The sequence below is a fragment of the Calidris pugnax genome, unplaced genomic scaffold (genome assembly GCF_001431845.1).
Source record: "Calidris pugnax isolate Ruff unplaced genomic scaffold, ASM143184v1 scaffold60, whole genome shotgun sequence".
Classification (NCBI taxonomy): domain Eukaryota; kingdom Metazoa; phylum Chordata; class Aves; order Charadriiformes; family Scolopacidae; genus Calidris; species Calidris pugnax.
This window is the reverse complement of record NW_015090831.1, coordinates 5,585,759-5,599,849: the sequence shown is the minus strand read 5'-3', so window position 1 is coordinate 5,599,849 and position 14,091 is coordinate 5,585,759. Positions and strand designations below refer to the sequence as shown.

The 14,091-nt window shown below is 43.2% G+C and overlaps 2 protein-coding genes across 2 annotated transcripts in view; one reads left to right on the top strand and one right to left on the bottom strand.

Moving 5' to 3' along the window:
- The window catches only part of UBXN4 (UBX domain protein 4), a 9,494-nt gene extending 2,721 nt beyond the window's left edge, over window positions 1-6,773 (top strand). Inside the window, exons 4-12 of the mRNA XM_014941205.1 lie at window positions 42-207; window positions 655-757; window positions 2,323-2,377; window positions 2,520-2,684; window positions 3,546-3,673; window positions 4,318-4,420; window positions 4,759-4,890; window positions 5,226-5,440; window positions 6,154-6,773. Coding sequence (XP_014796691.1) covers window positions 42-207; window positions 655-757; window positions 2,323-2,377; window positions 2,520-2,684; window positions 3,546-3,673; window positions 4,318-4,420; window positions 4,759-4,890; window positions 5,226-5,440; window positions 6,154-6,292 — 1,206 coding nt within the window. The 3' untranslated portion in view covers window positions 6,293-6,773. The remainder of the gene's footprint in view (window positions 1-41; window positions 208-654; window positions 758-2,322; window positions 2,378-2,519; window positions 2,685-3,545; window positions 3,674-4,317; window positions 4,421-4,758; window positions 4,891-5,225; window positions 5,441-6,153) is intronic.
- A 258-nt stretch (window positions 6,774-7,031) lies between these two features.
- On the bottom strand, window positions 7,032-13,765 carry LOC106887543 (lactase-phlorizin hydrolase-like). Its single transcript, XM_014941134.1, has 7 exons — window positions 13,729-13,765; window positions 13,392-13,594; window positions 12,908-13,017; window positions 10,576-10,710; window positions 9,515-9,738; window positions 8,532-8,768; window positions 7,032-7,802 (listed from the first exon to the last, which is right to left on the bottom strand). Exons 1-7 carry the CDS (start codon window positions 13,763-13,765, stop codon window positions 7,588-7,590), a joined length of 1,161 nt encoding a protein of 386 aa, XP_014796620.1. The 3' UTR covers window positions 7,032-7,587.
- Window positions 13,766-14,091: the final 326 nt, after the last annotated feature.

Genomic DNA, 14,091 nt, shown 5'->3' with positions numbered 1-14,091 from the left:
TTTTTTTTTTTTTTTTTTTTTTTTTTTTCCCAATTTCTTAGATGCACACAGTAAAAGGGCAGCCTTTGGAAAATGCAAGTCAGCCATCTGCTCCCTGTCCCTCCTCTCGATCTGACGGTGCTCCAGAAAATACACAATCCAGAGCAGAGTTTTGTGAATCTCCAGAGGCTGTTACGTCTGAGACAATAAGACCTTCTGCTAGTAGTGGTTAGTATTTTTACACAAACACTAGCTAATTTGCTTTCAAAGGTTTTCCTTTTCTTAAATTCTTGTGATGGTACATAAAAAGAAATATGTGGAGCAAATTTGTTGAGGAAAAACTTGGGTATCCCAAAATGCAGCTTGCAAGCTTAGAGGGAAGAATAACTTGTCATTCTGCTTAGTGTTAATGAGGGAGAAATCTATGGTTTATAATAAAATCAAAATTGTTTACACTTTCTTGAAATAGGATTCAATTTTAAAAGTTTCTTTGAGTTACCAACCTGAAACCAGATTGAGGGGGGTGTGTGTGTTTAAATAGCAGAACCTCATATCTCCATGAGATACCCCAGTTGCTGCAAATTATGGCTAACAATGAACATAATATTTTTTTATGATCAGAAATATACCTTTTATTTTTCCCTAATGCATTACTTTCTTGTAAATCACTTGAAGATGGAGCAAATTCAGGTCAAGCAAGCCAGGAAGCAACTAATTCTTCAGATGAGCAAGTGAGTGATGCTCAGCCTGTGAATGATCTTACACTCAAAGTAGAAAGGTAAGTCTTCTTTTGCCGACTTCCTAATGTGTTGTATTTGTTTCTCAGGAGGTGGCTTTGTTGGTTTTTTAGGGGTTGGTTGTTTGGTTTTTTTCTGAACAGGCTTAATTACAGGATTTTTGGTGCTGCTTCTGTTATCATCTGGCAGACATTCCTGTGGTCTTATTTTTGTTGACATTTTTGACCATCCTAGGGTTGATACGAAACCAGCTTTTAAATTAATGTCCTTTTTCATGTACTCTGAAAGAAAATCTGGAATCTGGAAAACTGAAGTGTTCTCCTTACTTTGAAGTAACTTGAATACAGACAATATGTTTGCTGCATTGTTTAAAACATTGAACTGAAAGCACTTGAAACTGGGGTAATAAAGCGTTAACCTAGATTTTGTACAGAGATGCCATCTTACTACTTTTTCTTGTCTATTTGATGACTGTTTGTAGTTCAGGCACATTGAAAACACCAGAGGCGTCTTATTCTGAGACACTTGTTTTGATCAGGGAACAGTAATTAGGCCTAATGAGCAATGCTAGTTCTAATATTTTAAAGTACTGTGACCAGAAACATCTGGTTCAACACATGGTTTGTTCATTAAATTGGCAAGATTTTATGTATAAACTTGGTTTTTAGCATCTGTAAGACTGATTCTATTTGTAATATTTTAACTAAAACCTGTAACACATAGTTAGTAAATAGGATTATTTCTACTGCTAAAGTACATTTTAAAACTTTTTCATGTTTAATTTCAGTTTTGTTCCAAAGTTATTGGACAATAAGTATATTTTTCTACTTACCACTGATAAGAAAACGCAGTCACTATTTTAATATAAATACCAAAGTTCCTTTCTAAAATGTGCATTAATCTTAAATTATGCCATTTTTGCATACAGCATTTCTTTCAGTGGAGGAAAGAGGCAAAGCTCTGCAGTAGTTACCAATTTTTTTTAAAAAAAGCAAACCAGCTACCATACAAACACAATTTTTTTCATTATCTGACTTCTCATGTTGTTTGGTCATGCCTGCCCTTTCCTCAGACTTAACACGTTGTAAGTTACTGTGGGTTTTTTGAGCCAATCCTTGTTCTAAGGCACCTTTCTGGATAGATGAGACAGATGCAGTTGCATCTATGTCAGTGCTATATATCATTTGCTTTCCGTTTTAGGAAGCAATGTGCAGAAGAAACCAGATGGCTTAAATAACTAAGAGATTGAGATTTAGTGTTCCTGTTGCCACAGATCATAAATAGCATTTGCTTATTGTATGTCTTATAAGTTGGTTCAACTCTAAGAGCATCTAAGGTTCATTTATTCGAGTGGAAAAGGACAGGAGGAATATGTTAGGACTCCATTAGAAGTTGGAAACTAGGTTGATGAGTCACCACCTCATCTCTTCATGGATGGTACATCCACATGTGAATGAATCATGGCTGTTACACTGGGTATTAACACTGTCTGATGTGCATTATCCTGTGTTCTGTTCTTCTGTGGTTGCAAATGCTTCATGGGAATTAATAAACGTTAATAACAGACACTGCAATTTAAAGACTTTTCACTTATTCTTCAATTTAGAATAACAAAAAAGCTTGAAGAAAGACGAGAAGAGAAAAGGAAAGAAGAAGAACAGGTAACACAAAAATAAAAGACTGCTTGCAGTGGTTTTATACCCTTATTTGTATAAACACTTTATTCCTTTTTAAACAAATGTACTTCAATCTTGTCCAAGGCAATTTTGTGGTCCAATTTTTGTGTCTCTGTTCTTTATTCAGAAAGAAATTAAGAAAGAAATCGAACGGAGAAAAACTGGTAAAGAAATGTTGGAGTACAAAAGACGACAGGAGGAAGAGTTGACAAAACGTATGTTAGAGGAAAGGAACAAAGAAAAGGCAGAAGAGAAGGCTGCCAGAGAGCGCATCAGGCAACAGATTGCAATGGTAAAGTGCTCGGTTTGGAAGGTAGATTGCTGCTTCTCTCTCACAAGGGCCAGTGGTGTACTCAAAGATATACCTTCTCATGCAGTGAAACTTGGAAAAATTGTCCGTTTTTGTGTTTGGAATCTTCTGGCCTTGTGTTGTAACAATTTATGCATTTGGAGTTTATGTAGTATTTCCCACGTATAAAATTCTGCTTTCTCATTCGTGGTGAGCTTTTGTATCTGAACAAACCTACCAACTTTCCTGTCATGTGGAGAATCACCATTTATACATAAAAATAATTGCAATTTAAGCATAGCTCTGGAACAGAAGCAGGGAGGGATATTTAATTATGGAACATGCAGAAGAACACTGATCTCCAAATGGTGGTGAGGATTATTCTCTAAGTTTGTGTATATATATGTGTACATATAGAATATAAACTAGTTGTAACAGTTGAAATCCCTCCTCACTGTTAGGGTTTGGCCTGGAACACTTGGAATGGTAACCATTATATATGTGTACATATAGAATATAAACTATTTGTAACAGTTGAAATCCCTCATTGTTAGGGTTTGGCCTTGGAACAGTAACCGTGTAACTTGTCATAAGACTTTTTTTTCCCCTTTATTTTCCCTGGAGTGTTAAACTTGTACGGGAAGATCATCTGTTGACAACTATTTGCATGAAGTGACTCATTGAAAAGTGTCATTTTGGCTCGTGACACAAGGTTGTGGAGTTTGGCAGTGCATAATTCCTTGCAGCACTACTGTCTTTTCTCCTAGTTGAGTGCCGAGTACAGGTCGTAGCTCTCTGTTATAATGAATGTTAACCTACAATTTATGGTAAAAATTAAGGTTTCTGTTTTTGGTCCTTTCACAGGATCGTGCTGAGAGAGCAGCTCGCTTTGCAAAATCGAAGGAAGAAGCAGAAGCTGCAAAAGCAGCAGCTCTTCAGGCCAAACAGGCTGAAATAGAGGCCAGAAAAGAAGCATCTCAAAAAGAGCGAAGGTGAGTTCCTGTTGAGAAAGAAATACATATTTTTGTGTAGAGAGGTAAAGAAACCTCACATAAACTTTTAAGATATTTAATATACATCATAACCTATTAAATGATGCCGTGTTGAACTGTTTAAATAGTGGCATAAAAAGTCTGGTTTCTTTTGTATTACTTATTTGTAGCTTTTTACATGAATATTGTGTTCTCTGATAGCTTTCATCCTTTTGACATTCCTGATTATGGAACACTAACCACCTTTCTTTGTTACTTTAGTTAGATAAAAGCCTTTTCTGTCTAATCTTTGATTTAAATGCCAGGTATATGGGGGCTGGGTGGGGAACTAGATAAGGTGAGAACGTGGTAGATGATAACTAGGCAGAATGACTAGATAATGTCAGAACTGCACCAGGGAGCACGGTGCCGACCCAGCTCTTTGGCTGTGTCTGCAGTTGGCTTGGATTCAGCAAGGCTTGGGTGGGCTCATGCGCTGTCAGTGTCAGAGCCATCTCCTGCTTGGCCCAACACCACTGTCCTGAGACCTTACGTGGAGTGATAGAACCACAGTGACTCTAGTACTGCCCCTCAGAGGGGGCAGGTACAGGAGGATTTGTCTGTGACTGTTCATGTTCTGAGTGACCCCTGTTCGTGTCCTGCAGTGCAATAGCCAGGATTCAGTTCCGCCTCCCAGATGGATCTTCCTTCACTAACCAGTTCCCCTCTGAAGCACGGCTGGAAGAAGCAAGGCAGTTTGCTGCACAGGTAAATCTGTGTTCCCTTCTCTTCACTACGTACTGGTCACAACTGTAGCATCACCTACTTGGTGATCGTGGTGGAATTGTCATCAATGCTTTCCTTCTTGTTTGTTTGAAAGGGGGTTTTGGCAGCAGCCTTTTCCAGTGCCACCAACTGTCTTTGGTATTCCTGCAACATATCATTAAAGTAGTAGGATATGAAAAATCCTTCATTTCTCTATATGAAGACAATTAATAGTTTGATACAGAAGTCTTGGGTCAATACAGCGAGTTATACTCAACTGGCCAATCTGCAGTTGTTTGAAAGTGAACAGTTATAAACATGTTTTCTTTCTGTTTTCCCAGACGGTTGGTAATACTTACGGCAATTTTTCACTGGCGACAATGTTTCCCAGAAGAGAGTTTACCAAAGAAGATTATGGAAAGAAATTACTGGAGCTAGAGTTAGCACCCAGTGCTTCGGTAGTGTTGCTGCCGGTAGGTGTTGGTTTTCTCCTCGTTTCCTTTTCGTTTCCTTGCAAACAGCAGTAATGGCTGGGTGTCTGCTATTAGGCAGCCATGATAATATTTGGCTTTGAATTTTGGTCTTTTCTGAGTCTAAGATGGCAAAATTACTTTAATTCTTGTCAGGAGTGATTTGGAGGAAGGCTTTTTCTGAAGCAGATAAATGGTGGCGTAGATATTTGCCTGACGTGTAACCAAAGGAGTTCTCTTGTGTCTACTGAGCTGCTTCTAAATGTTGGATGAAATACTCTGTCTACAAGAGCCTGACTTTCATATCTGACGGGTTTGCTTTCTGTGTTCATGCCCAGGCGGGAAGACCTGCTACTTCTGTTGTTCAGGCTTCAGGCAGCGACCTGTGGAAGTTCTTGGGCACAATACTTTATCCTCTCTTAGCGGTTTGGAGATTTATTAGCAACTTCCTGTTCACGAGTCCACCCCCCTCCCAGTCACAGTCGACTGTGAGAACACCTCATCAGCAAGACCATTCAAGTCCTTCAGCCTCCAGCAGCTCGGAGCAAAGCAGGTAATCAAAACTCCTAAGGCAGCTGTTTCTCAAACTACTAATGGAATTGTTTTCTTTGTGTAGTGGGGAACTGAACTGTTTCTGGCTCTTAGCTGCTGCCTTCTCTTTGGGCTTTCTGGCCACCACCCTTCCATCTGGTCCAAAGGGACAAACCTGGTGGCTGGCAAACTGCATGGCAGCTCTGACTAGGATTTCTTAGTTCTTACCTCTGTGATTAAGCAAGATCCTTATCGTTTGCTACAATTCCCAGTTACAGAGTAGAAAAAACATTGTCTTGCAGTCATTGATAAATAGGGAGTTTGGCTGTAGCTACAAATGTGGGCTTCACTTGAGCTGATAGTGTTTGGAAGATAAATATTTTGTAAATTAGATGTCAAACTGTTATGGGGGGGGCTGTACAAGAAACTCAAGCAACTGAAGTGTGATTTTGAGAGGTAAGGCTCTGTATTGCCCAGAGAAGGAGAGCTCTGCTGTACCAGGAGAGCCACTAGGCCCCTTCACGGGAAGCAGCCATGGCAGGGCTTCCCAGGGAAATGAGATTCTGTCACTTTGACTGCTAAATGACAGATTCTCAGCTGGGTGTTGCTTCCCAGGGAAACAAAGGGCTGAAGGAAACTATTATTTGGGATATGAGAGGGAAGGATGCATGATTTGCACTTACTTGTGTAATTATTGCTGGGGAAACTGTCAACTGACTGTTGTTTGTCCCCTAGGCAAGCAGTCAGGAAACGAGTCGTGGAAAAGCGGGGGGAAGACTTCAAAAAAGAAGGCAAAATATATAGACTGAGGACTCAAGACGACGGAGAAGACGAAAACAATACTTGGAATGGAAATTCTACACAACAAATGTAGATTTGAGTAACTGCAGTAATCACTTGTTTTTTTTTTTTTTTTTTTTGATCTAAGTCAACTAAAGCTTCTGGACAAGTGGGGCTTATTTTACACTGACTGAATTACTTAATTCTTTTCCTGCAGTGGAGTATGGAATAAGGTCACTGAAGTCAGAAAAATCAAGCGGGTGTAGCTGAGGCCTAGAAGCAAAGAGTTAAAAAGACTGAAAAATCTCCATCAGCTTTCATAATCATTACCCTACTGCCATAGAAAGGCACTTTTTAATCTATAAATATTCTGCTATATAAATATAAGGGCCAGATATTAATATAAAGGTCACGGTAGGCAATGACTGATTAAAATGAGGGTTTCGGAAGCACTATAATTAGCAAATCAGGTAACTAATTTATGTTTAACTTTTTCTTGCTTCTGCAACTGCAAGCAAAACCTTGTAGTTTTTAATTCCCCAAGCACTCAATAAACTATTTTCCAGAAAACATAACACTCCTCTCCTTTAAAGTTCCTCTGAAGTACTTGTGTCCCAGGGAAGCAAGCAGGTAGGAGCACACACTGAAATTTGAAATATAACAGACAAACTGGAGTAAAAAGTTTAACTGAGCTTACTCAGGAGTTGGTCATAAAATCTGAAATAGTGTTTTGAGTCCAGGTGATGCAGGAAGAAAGAAGATGGGTCTTTATCACATAATGTTATGGTGTTGTTAGCAGGGGCTGCTTTTACTTTGGAGGTACGGTCACTCCACCTCCTGTTAGAGACCTGAATGTTACAGGTTCTGTGCTGCTTCGGATTCCTAGTTAAAGGAGATTTAATTAAGTATTGCACTCTGGTCAAACGTGAAGGCAGAGTACTAGGGCCACTTAAAAGGAAAGCTGCAGGGGACACACACAATCTGTACAGTAGCTGCAATAGAACAGTATACATTCTCCTAGCCCAGTATAGACACTGACTTGTCTTAAAAGCTCTAAGAAGCAGCCCTCAGAAAGCCCTACATCATCCAAGGGGAGATGAAAAGAGAACAGGTAAAAAGTCCCAGCTAAGAATCCTTATGCAGATAGAAACACACAATTTTATTTTTGTCTTTAAGAAAACAAATTAATAACACCTGGGGACAAAAGAGACCATTACCATAGCAAAAAAATTTCTTTTGTATTTTAAACTTGGTAAGCAAACAACAAGATGATGAGGAGCCATCTCTGAGGCAAGACACAGTTGCAGTAGTACAAGCAGGTTTCTTTTCCTAGTGCTGTAGGCTTTTTTGATAAAAAACAAACCAAACAGACACTAGCAAGTGAAAATTTTACAGTTTATGAAGTTCCATGTGTTTTCGTTTACGGGATCTTTTGGATAATTTTCCATACTTATATGCAAGAAGAGCCAAGACCAACACCACAACCACACAAAGAGCAAATTGCACGTACAGCCCTGTTTCTGCACTATGTGATGTTAACTCCAGTCCCAAAAAGTGCACGCTCTCAGCCGGGGCTGGGGCCGTGTCTGTTGGTGCCACTGTCCCTGGGAAGACAATAAGGAAGCATTAGGACACGGGCTGGGGCCAGCTCTGTCACAGGTGAGTGGTGGGCATTGCTGCTTCCTGCCTCTACAAGGCTTCCAAGGTCACAACACATTGGAGCTGCTCTGGTACTTGGAATTCTTTGGGATCAGGGATTGACACAGCCCCAGCTTGGAGTAAAAGCACAACTGAGGCTCATAGTGAGACTCAGGAGCAGTGAGTGGTCTCTAGCAGCCCAAAAAGCTGATAAAAACAATTATTTAAGAGCCCCACCCCAACAATGGTGGCTGTTCAAATGGACTTCTCTAGTTCAGAGAACATAAATGACAAGAGAATTAATATTTCCGAAGGCTTACCCCAAACACAGATTCATATAAAGTTTTAAAAACTGTTTAGAAAGTGTGATGTGGTAAGGCTCAATGTGTGTGCTTTGGAAGATATCTTGGGCAGTTCTGTTAATCAGAGAAAAGTAGAACAGAATAACTTTTTTGCTGCTTTTTGGAGACAGGCATATATCAAGGTGCTATGGCTCAAAATTCAGTTGTTCAGGTTTTGATGGAGGAGAGACCACTCCACATGAATGTCTTCAATCTGAACAAAGGCTGATGATTAGTCAGTGCTCTACTGGAGCCTGTATAAATGGTGGTGTCCTTAAAGGCTACAGATGATGGAAATGTTTTGGGATTAGAACCTGATAGACACAGAAGCAGGATTTCTGCCGCATGGCTTACCTTCAGGCTCCGGTTCCAGACAGGGATGTGAGCCCGTTGCTGGGTCTGGAAACCCATTGCAGTTGATGATCTGTGAGTAGAACCTGGCGGAGGCCTTGGGGCGCCGCGGCAAGTTGGGGTCTGTGAAGTTCACGTGGTAGAACCCGAACCTTTCATCAAAGCCCACTGCCCACTCGAAGTTGTCCATCAGCGTCCACGCGGTGTAGCCTCGCAAGTCGACACCATCCAGCACAACGGCTGTTGGCAGGACCAGAGGGAAGAGGTTAGTTTGCAGCCCAGTGACAAGGAGGTGTCACCACCGGGCCAGCAGTGGCAGGGAGATACCCCAGGACACTGAGGTTATTGCCACTTCAGCCTCATGGCTTTCACCACCTCTCCCTTCCCACCTCTCCTGTCTTGCCTTAGCTCAGGTGCTTTGAGGTAGTTACAGCCAATGACAGCCAGCCAGGACTGGAGAGAGCTTTTCTCTGCCCCCAAAATCAAAGTTTTCATCCAATAAAAGCTTTAGGAACAGAGAAGAAAAGCCATCAATATGCAACTGTTCCTTAAACAAGGGCTCGTTGGACCTCGTTACTGAAAGGCAGTAAACGGGCACTTCTGGAACAGCTGGCCAGCAGCTCCCAGTACCTCAGAGAAGCAAACTGGAAAAGCCCTTCCCCAATGTTGCTTGACTGTTGCTGTGTTTTTTAAAAAAGATGGAGTTTTTAGACACAGCAGCAGTCAAACTAGAAGTCAAACTAGCTCTTCATCAAGCAGTAGCACCTTCTCCTGCCAGATGCAGCTGTACAGGACACTGCAGTTGCCCTGCCAAACCCAAGGCTTTGTTCTTCCTTCAGATGACCTTTCCCTGCAGAGTGGTGGCTACCCATGGGCAGTCTCTGCCAGCCCCAAAGGCTCGCAGAAATTGACACAGAGCAAAAAAAACCACTAAGTGTGTAATTTGCAAGTGTGAGGGCAGATGAGATTTAAATAATCATTCCTACCTTTCAGCGCTTCGTTAATGTAGCTCCGATGGTAATGCGTGCGCCAAGTGTCGTTGAAGTTGAAGGCTCCCCTTTCCGAGATCCCGTTTTCAGTCACGTAAATGGGGGGGTCATTGTACTCTTCCTTTATCCATCTCAGGAGCTTTCGGAAGCCAAAGGGTGTCACCTTTAGCCAGGCAGAACCCGAGTTGAGCCAGCTGCGGTCGCTCACTGAGGCTACACCCCTGAGGAGGAGGAGGAGGAGGACACGTCGGTCAAGGGACCCATCCCAAGTGCCTGGCACCTCATTGTCACGGGGCTGGGAAACATGGTGTCCAGCCCTGGAGGAAACTGAACCAGAGGTGATGTTGTGGCACAGACTGAGCCCAGTGTCCTTCTTCTACAGGGCTGAACCGGAGGGGCTGGGATGCAGCAGCAAAGAGAGGTTATAATAATTTTATGTATTCTCTGTGGAAACGTTTCAGAAAACGGCCAACGTTCACCTCCACATGTGGTCCCACCATTACCATAATGCTCATGAGAAAGAGCAGTAAGCTCCTGCTGTTTGCCTTTTAAAGATAAAAATCTTGACTTCTGTGTACTTAACCATGAAGGGATTTAGCTATTTGGGCTTTGAACTTACATCTACCTGCTGTGGTGAGGGAGCAAACAACTGTAACAGAAAATGGAGCAGCGTCCATAAACCAGGATAACCTGGTAGTTCAAAGTGCAGAGCGGGGGCAGGAAATACACTAAATATTGCTGACAGGTGATCCCAAACCATTGGGACACACACAAGTGCAGATTCCTTCCTTTAGTACATCCTCTAATTTTCTTTGTTCTGTTTTAAATATTCACCTTTATCATCAGCTCTGTGAAAAAAAAGGGCTGTTCCTGGACTTTTACGAAATTAACAGCATTACAGCAGCTACTATTTGGGTACATTTCCCTATTACTGATTATAACAACAGCTTAAACTATTTGTCTCATGGCTTTATTGGCTCACAGTTTACATGGCTGGGTTGGCCCAGGCTCCAGGAGCACGTATTTCACTTGAGCCATAACGTAGATTCATCTCTTACCTGTCAGAGTCATAGGACATCACGCCAGCAGGGTAGTTCAAGTTGTATGCTAGAACTGTGGTGTAGTGATTTAGCCCAAAGTAGTCGTACGTGCCTTTAATTCTTTGCTTTTCACTTTCAGTAAATTCTGGAAGGCTGCAACAGAAAACAGGGAAAAGCATAAACCCCTCAAAATGTAAGTCTTTTCAGGATTCCCCCTTCTTCTGCTCCCTAGTCAGGGTGTATAAACTCAACTAAGCTTTTGCCAGAGTATGCGATTTGTGCTGCCTGGTCTAATGGTCTCCAAGAGAGAACCAGACCTTCCCCTGACCAGGAAAGAGACACCTGATGGCTGGAGGCCCTGCTCATGGTCAGATGAGAAGTTAGTGGCAGAAGCAGCACCTCACTGGCTCCTGGGGCCACCAACCATTAAGTAGCGCTTGTTCTGGAGCAGAAAACAGAAGTAGAGACACGGGTGTTATTTTTTCTGTGTGTTTTGTCGTGCTGTGCTCGAGCTCAAAAGCACTTCTCATCAGAGAAATCAAAAACTCTTCTGCTCTATGAGCATCTATAAAAGTGACACATGACCTTCTTGCCCTCAGACACGGGTTTCTTCCCAACTGTGGGATCCCAAAGGGTTAAATTTGGACAGGGTCTGCCTTCACTGCTGCAGTTTGCTGAAGATAACATTGAGGTGTCTAAAAGCTCAAGGGAAAGGGGAAGGAAGATAACTAACAGACGTAAAAATGGAAAATACAGCTTAACAACCTCAAACTACACCAAGCAACCCCTTTTTCTTCAAGTGCTGGTTTGTAACTGTGTTCAGGTGGGGCAAGAGGCCTTGAAGCCAGGATGTCAAGTGGCTTTGAGTGTGCACCAGGACAGTGCTGGTGAGAAACATTGGGTGCAAACAAGCTGTAGAACAGGAAAAAAGAAAATCAAAGAAGGTGAACGTGAGGCACTTCTGGAAGGGTGACTCTGGGACCTGCTCTGCTCTTCTCTGTGTGGCAGCAGAAGTACCTGTACCAGCAGAGGATGATGCAGTGTTGTCTCAAACTCTGGCTTCTACACAGGAAACAATAAAAGCTTCTGAGCTTTCTCCTTGCGATCCATCCTTTGAACACACACTGTGTGTAATGTTGTTATCCCTGTACCAGCACCACAAGCACAAGGGGAGGTACCATGATCCTTCTGGAGGAACATGGAGAAACCCAGGAGAAACTGGGAACTCGGCTCTGTGCATGGACTCTACCATTTAATCCCAAAGAGCTTAGTTCCCTTCAAAAGGGAGGCCTCCTCAGAGAAGAACATCCCCTTTGGTATCTGCAGGCCTACAGAGTCAGGGACATCTAGGGTACCCTGGAGCAAGGAGCGAGGTTTCAGCTCTCTTTTAGCCAGAAGGAGGAGAAAATCCTGCAAATTAGGTCCTCCAGGCAGCCCCTGCTGAAAATGCAGCCAGTGCTCCTGGTGATTTGACTGAGAGTTTGCAGCCTTAGATTGAGGACAGGACATCTTCCCCAGACTGAGATGCTTGGGCACGTTATCTCATAAAGCAACACACAGTGACTTTGCTGCCTTATTAATGGCAGCAACTGCCAGAGAAGAAATAAGGTAGCCAAGAAATAAGGTAGCCAAGAAATAAGGTAGCCAAGAAATAAGGTAGCCAAAAAGTGCCTGAGAACCCACAGGTTCTAGGCACATATAAAAGTATAACTTGAATCTTGAAGAATCTTTGCAGCAGAGCATACACCGACTCGTCTACCATCTATCTCCCTCATTTCAAAAACAAGTGGTCTTTCACATTTTCAGAGAGGAATGATCAGGACTCGCCCCAGATCTAATCTACCCCATTAAATTGCTATTAAAGCCAAGAGGGAAAAAGGGCTTCCCTTATATGTGCCTAGAAAGGGAGAGAAAAGGAAAAACATTGATGATGGAGCACTGCTACCACAATAACGTTAAGAAAATTAATGGGAGTGGAAAATAAGAAACATAATTCCGAGGGACTGATGAGTTCTCAATGTTTGGGTTCAGTACAGAGTTTTAAGAGAAGTTAGTTAGAACACATTTATCGTGGTCATCAGGGAAAGCACTATGTCTAATGCAGAGCTTATACTGTGTCACCCTGAGCTGCCAACTTACTGCCCCAAAGATATGTTATATCAGTACGTTTAGTTTGCAAGAGAGGGAAAGAGAGGGAACAGGCAAAATGCACACTAGAGTTTTTCTGTGGGAATACAGTAAGATTTTTACAGTAAGATTGCAATGGAATCGGTGAAATTTAGCGCTTCTATCAGAAAAAGGTTTCAGCAGGGCAAGCAGAACAAAATCAGGCATGTGCCTGGGCTCTTACCGGGACTTCTTGAGACCCTGAGCCAGACTGCGTTCCCGAATCCTCTTCTTCATCACTTCATTATAATCCCCATTTTTGAAAATGGGATGAGCAAACCAACCTAGGAGAAACTAAGGCAGGAAATAAGGGAGAAGGATAAATTATGTATCAAAACAAGAGATTTAACCATTTCTCCTTCACGTGCTGCTTTACGGGTAGTACCTCAATTCATAATGAGGAGGCACATGGCAATACCCAGGGCTGCCCGTATGATGGCAGTAATTTTGTCACTGCAACCCTATTTTGCCTGATTTCTGTTGCATGTTTCATCAGCCACCAGAAGAGGGTGATACATTTCCTTGCAGTGATACCTCGGGCTCATAATTTTCTTTCAGTGAGATGCTGACCTGAGTTCTGGGTATCTCCAGCACCCAGAGAAAGGGGGGGTGCCACCACGAACAAACCCAGGAGCAGCAGGGAGAGCTGGGACAGGGTGTCTCTGTACCTGCAAGTACCGTCTGGCGGCTTCGACGTCCTCCTGGTTGTGTGGGTTCCTTGGTTCTGCCCAGTCAGAGTTGATGGTGATGGAGATTAACCCTCCTTGCTTTGCCCGGAAGGTCTCATTGTAGAGGTGCCAGGCTTCCGCGTGGGCCTTTATTAAGTTGTGCCCCACCACGTAGGGGGCTCGTCCTGGCCGAACGGAGACTCCTGCAGAGACAGTGACAGCACAGGCAGTGGAGCAGCACTTCCCAGCTTTGTCTCTCTCGTTGGCTGCTTCCCAGTTAGCACAACACCCAGGACACCCAGAACTGCCCACCAGTAAATGAATAAACGTGCAGCACCTGGTGCCCTCAGGCCCAGCTGAGGTCCCTGCTTCATCAGGGACACCTGAAGGTGCAGCTGCAGGGGTCAGGCTGTGCAGGACCCCACTCTGCACCGTCCTCCCCCACGGTGGGACACGGGCTGGTGGACAGAGAGGAGAAAGCTGCGTGTTCAGACCAGCTCCCACCCCTCCCTTTCCTCTCCTTCTGCCCTCCTCCAGCCCTAACCCTTCTCCACAGTCCCTGGAGCTGGCCTGGAAAGGGGGTCTGCTCCAGACAGCAAGTGTAATCCGGAGGTGGCAGAAGAGGGATGGATTGGAGGAGTGGAAGGAGGAGAATGGGTTTTGGAGGGGGCAAAGTGAAAGAAAGACCTGTTCACCACAC